We start from the raw sequence: 5,101 nt of genomic DNA on the forward strand, positions 1-5,101 counted from the left end.
TTCGTATGATGATTTCAGACTTGGGCGTATGTTCGGGTTAAGTATCGGGTGGCCCGGGAGCATTTCGACGCTTATTGTGAAAAATTGGCATTTTGATGGTTTTTAGAATTTCCTAAGTTTTGTTTGAAGAGGAATTTGGTGTTATAGATGCCAGTTTGATGTTCTGATCCTTGGAATAGGCTCGTATTATGATTTGTGACTTATACGTAAAAGTTTGGCGTCATTCTAGAATGTCTAGATATAGTTCAGACACATTCATCGAAGTTTGAATGCTTGAAAGTTGGGAGAATAATTTTATCGTTGATTCATAATTTTTATGTTGTTTGATGTTATTTGAGTCTTTGACTAAGTTTGTATCATTTTTTAGGATGCGTTGGTATGGTTGGGTGGGGTCCCGGGGGCCTCGGGTGTGTTTCAGACGTGTTTGGGTTGTGTCGCGCTCTTATTTGATGTTTCAACATCGTTTCTTTGGGAATAACATGTACTATATTGATAAAACGACCTTTGACTTGTGATTAGATTGAACCATTAGATCCATATCTTAATTATGGAACCATAACAATAAGAATCGTCGAATTTTGAGGTCGTATGAGAGAGTTATACCCATTTCCGTGTCGGGAAAAATTGATGGTTTCTGGTGCGAACTTTTGTTCTTCGCGAACACGAGAGAGGTTTCGTGAATGCGAAGAAGGGTTTCTCGGTTGACCGATCAACGCAAAAAATTACTCTTCGGGAACGCGAAGGTGTCATGCGAAGGCAATGAACAAAAATCACCTAGGCAGTGTTTTAAATGGGCAGACCGAGCATTTTAGTATTCTGAGCATATCTTGAGTTCCAGAGCTCTGTTTGAGGTGATTTTTATGGCGTTGTTCTCGTCCCAACAAGGGGGGGTAAATATATAACCTTTATTTTGATTTTCTCCATGATTATTTCCGTTGGTTAATATTTTTATCCGTGTTTGGATTGTAGAAATTGGGATTTTAAGCCCCAAAATTGAGAAATGTTAAATCCTTGATTTGTGCGTCAATTTATGGACGAAATTGGATGAGTTTCTGGATATAGACTATATAGGTTATGGGTAATATTTATTTTCAATAATTTTTGGAATTTGGCACGTGGACCTAGGGGTTGACTCTGCTGACTTTTCGAGCGGAGTTGAGAATTGTTATAAATTGTTAAATTATGAGTGTTGGAGTATATTTTGATTGGTTTGCATGTTATTTGATTAGTTTCGGATCTTTTGGCATCGGTTTGAGGAGTTAGAGAGGTGTTGGAGCCGGTTATCAGATTTTGGAGCGAGGTACGTCTCCTGTGTAACCTTGTGAGGGAGAATATTTCCCGTAGGTGTTATATTTATTATGTGCTACATGTTGTGGAAGCTACGCACGTATGAGGTGACGAGTGTCCGTGCGTATGCTAGAATTCTTGATTATGTTCGGGTAGACTTAGACTCCTGCCATGCTTTAATTATACAATTTGAGTTATTCTTGCCTGTTTAAATGCTTTAATTTACATTTAGCATGTGACTAGACTCGCGTAGAGTATCAGACTTGCCATTTTAGATACTTGACGAGCTACTTGATTAGTCGTGAGTGTACTTTCCTTTACGGATTTCTTTCACGTTGTGCGTATTCGTTAGCTAATCTTTCTTGAATTTTATAACTCACACGTATATTCATGAGTGGGGTTAGTGACCTGTCATAGTTTTATATTCTAATGGGATCGGACTGAATGCCTCAGCAATACTCTTATGGGATCGGGCCGTTCACCTCGGCAGAGTAATATTTTCTTATGGGATCGGGCCATTCGCCTCGGCAGAGTAGTATATTCTTAAGTATAATATTATGGGATCGGGCTGTTCGCCTCGGCAGAGTAACATATTCTTATGGGATCGGGCCGTTCGCCTCGGTAGGATTTTGTATTATACTCTTTTGTGATTGGACCATTCGCCTTAGCAGTTCTATAAAATACTCTTATGGGATCAGGCCGCTCGTCTCGATAGAATCGCGTGAAATGCTTGATAAGGAGTCCGCGTACTCATGAGTTTCCTGACTTGAGATGTGACCGTTGATTTGGTGTTGACCATTACGTATTCCATTTGAGGAGGAATCTAATTATTGAGGACTTTGTGTTTACTGTTCAGTTGTAGAATGATTATTTGGCTATATCTGTTCTCACTGTTTACTTACCATATTTCATACTTTTCTACAGGACTTTGTGTTTACTGTTCAGTTGTAGAACGATTATTTGGCTATATATGTTCTCACTGTTTACTTACCGTGTTTTCATACTTATCTACCTTATTATATTTAATTTATTGGACCACTAGTAAGTGTCAATGTCGACCTCTCCTCACTACCTCTTCGGGGTAAGGCTAGATACTTACTGGGTAGGTGTTGATTTACGTACTCACGTACACTTCTGCACTGAATGTGCATGTATTGAGGCATTTATGTTAGGTGGTCATCTTGGCCAATTGGCACAACTGCTGAGGGGACTTTATAGTGAGCTACATTCTACTCTACGACTCACAACACACAGAGTCTCCATCTTATTCAATTATTATATCTTGTCTACTTTATATTCCAGACAGATGTTATGGAACTGTGGTATTGTTCTAGTAGATGCTCATGCTCATGTGACATCGGGTTTTAGGGGTTCCCAGTGGATGTTCATTATTTTATTTCACGTTATTATTATCACTTCACTTTATGATTTATTTATATTCGAAAATTTGGTAAAGAAAAGGAGAGGTTTCTATGAGTGCTAGATTTTATTCTATTTATTAAATGAAATTCCTGATTTTAAAAATTTAAAATGGATAGTTAAGTGGAGGTTCACGCATTGGCTTGCCTAGCAGCATAGTTGGGCGCCATCACGGCCTATTATGGGATTTGGGTCGTGACAGTTTGGTATCAGAGCGCTAGGTTCACTTAGGTCCCACGAGTTATGAGCAAGTCTGGTAGAGTTTTACGGATCGGTACAGAGGCATTTGTACTTATCTTCGAAAGGCTACAAGGCTGTTAGGAGAACTTCCCTTCTTTATTCCTTGTCATGCGGTTTGATTTCATTGAAGCTTATGCATTCATTTCCTTCCTACTTATTCTTATACGATGTTGAGTGCATGTTATCAATTGGGCATCGAGGAGTTGTAGTGGTATTGCATATATGGTGTAGGGTGTTTTTCCTCGCGTATTCGGGAAGACTATTATCATCGCCTTGTGGAGGGGTGTTCCGTCGTTTCAGCCAAGTGTTAGAGTTGCCTATGGTTTCGAGGCTATGCATAGTGTATTGTGATGTTCATCCGTTGTTATAACGTAGTGCTCGTGTGAATGGTAGGGTGCTTATTTATGTGTCACATCAGTAAATGTCCCAAGGGGAGTATATCTTGGTTCTTAGTTTAGAGATTCGGCATTTAATTCCAATGGAGGAGAGGCAATCAGACTATGAATGTTCGGACTTCGATTGATGAAGTAGCAAGATTGGATATTTTCGGACTTGGTGGAATTCTTGTTTGATATGTGGTGTTGTCGTCTTTGTTTGAACACATTTAGGCTCATCGGTGTGATGAACTTATTATCACTTTACTTTTACGATTTATTTATATCCGAAAATTTGGTAAAGAAAAGCATAAGTTTCTATGAGTGCTAGATTTTATTCTATTTATTAAATAAAATTCCTGATTTTAAAAATTTAAAATGGATACTTAAGTGGAGGTTCACGCGTTGGCTTTCCTAGAAGCGTAGTTGGGTGCCATCATGGCCTATTATGGGATTTGGGTCGTGACACGTGTACTGTGACAAAATTTTGACAGATCAAAATCAAACGTAGCCCTAATGTTTTCTCAATTATGGCAGGAAATGAGGTGACATTGCTCGAGCATAATCATTCACTTTTTCTACAAGCATCAGATGCTCCAGGACTAATTTTGATTCCGATAAAACTCACTTGGCCAGAAAATTATGTCTTTTGGAGTAGGGCAATGAAACTAGCTTTTAGAGGTAAGAGTTAACTTGGATTTGTGGATGGAAGTTATGTAAAGAGCATGTACAAGGGAGAATTGGCAGAGCAATGTGAGAAATGCAGCACAATTGTGTTGTCGTGGATTGGAAGTACTATTGCAAATGAACTGATGCCGAATATTGTATTTTATTCAAATGCGAAGAAATTGTGGAGTGACTTCAAGGAGAAATTCGATAGATGCATCTTGACAATGATCTATCACCTATGGACAGAAATAGCCACATTGAAGGAAGGTACTGATTCTGTAATCACATACTATTCAAAAACGATAGATCTGTGGAGTGAATTAGATATGTTAACACCTAAATCCTCTTGTGATTATGAATCATTGATATATTTAGAAACTCCAATTTCTCATGGGACTAAACGAGAGTTACAGTAATGTGAGAAGCAATGTCTTACTAAGAAGGCCAGTTGCGTCTGTGAAAGAGTCATACACAATTGTAACTCAAGAAGAAAGTCAGAGGGCGTTAGGTGTGATAACACCAACAGAGACCCAACCTAAGAAGACTGGGTTTATTTTTGAACACTGTGGATACAAAGGCCATTTGAAGGAGAATTAATACAAAATAATCGGATATCTAGCCGATTTTAAAAGCAAATGGAAGCCTCAATTTGGTGGAACCAGGACTTATGCTAACATTGCAAGTGTAGATGATGATGCTGGCAACACTAGTCAACTACAAGGTCACTGTCTCACTGAGGATCAATACAAACGATTGGTAGGGCTTATAAATTGCTATGATATTTTGTTAACTAAGCACAATTAATCTATTAAGTGATCAACAATGGAGGTCTCAAAGTTTTTCCATGCAATCCATAAACCAACACAATCAGTAGCTAGAAAAAGTAGAGAGAAGATTTAGACGAAGAGAGAAGATATTTTCATGAGTTAGTCAAATTCAATTTGTGCATCCTTATATATCTCAGTGTGAACTAACAACCTCCTAACTTACTACTAATAGACTAGTTCCCTCCAGTTTCTACTTATTGCAAATACTCTCCTCACTATCTTTTTTGTGTTATTCTGTTAAATATCACAACACCCCCCTCAAGTTGGAGGGTGGAAGACATTCAA

At 38.3% G+C, this 5,101-nt stretch overlaps 1 protein-coding gene across 1 annotated transcript; it reads left to right on the top strand.

Moving 5' to 3' along the window:
* Positions 1-4,045: 4,045 nt before the first annotated feature.
* Positions 4,046-4,586, top strand: LOC104103337 (uncharacterized). Its single transcript, XM_009611237.1, has 2 exons — positions 4,046-4,267; positions 4,365-4,586. Exons 1-2 carry the CDS (start codon positions 4,046-4,048, stop codon positions 4,584-4,586), a joined length of 444 nt encoding a protein of 147 aa, XP_009609532.1.
* Positions 4,587-5,101: the final 515 nt, after the last annotated feature.

Source organism: Nicotiana tomentosiformis, chromosome 11 (genome assembly GCF_000390325.3).
Source record: "Nicotiana tomentosiformis chromosome 11, ASM39032v3, whole genome shotgun sequence".
NCBI classification, from domain to species: domain Eukaryota; kingdom Viridiplantae; phylum Streptophyta; class Magnoliopsida; order Solanales; family Solanaceae; genus Nicotiana; species Nicotiana tomentosiformis.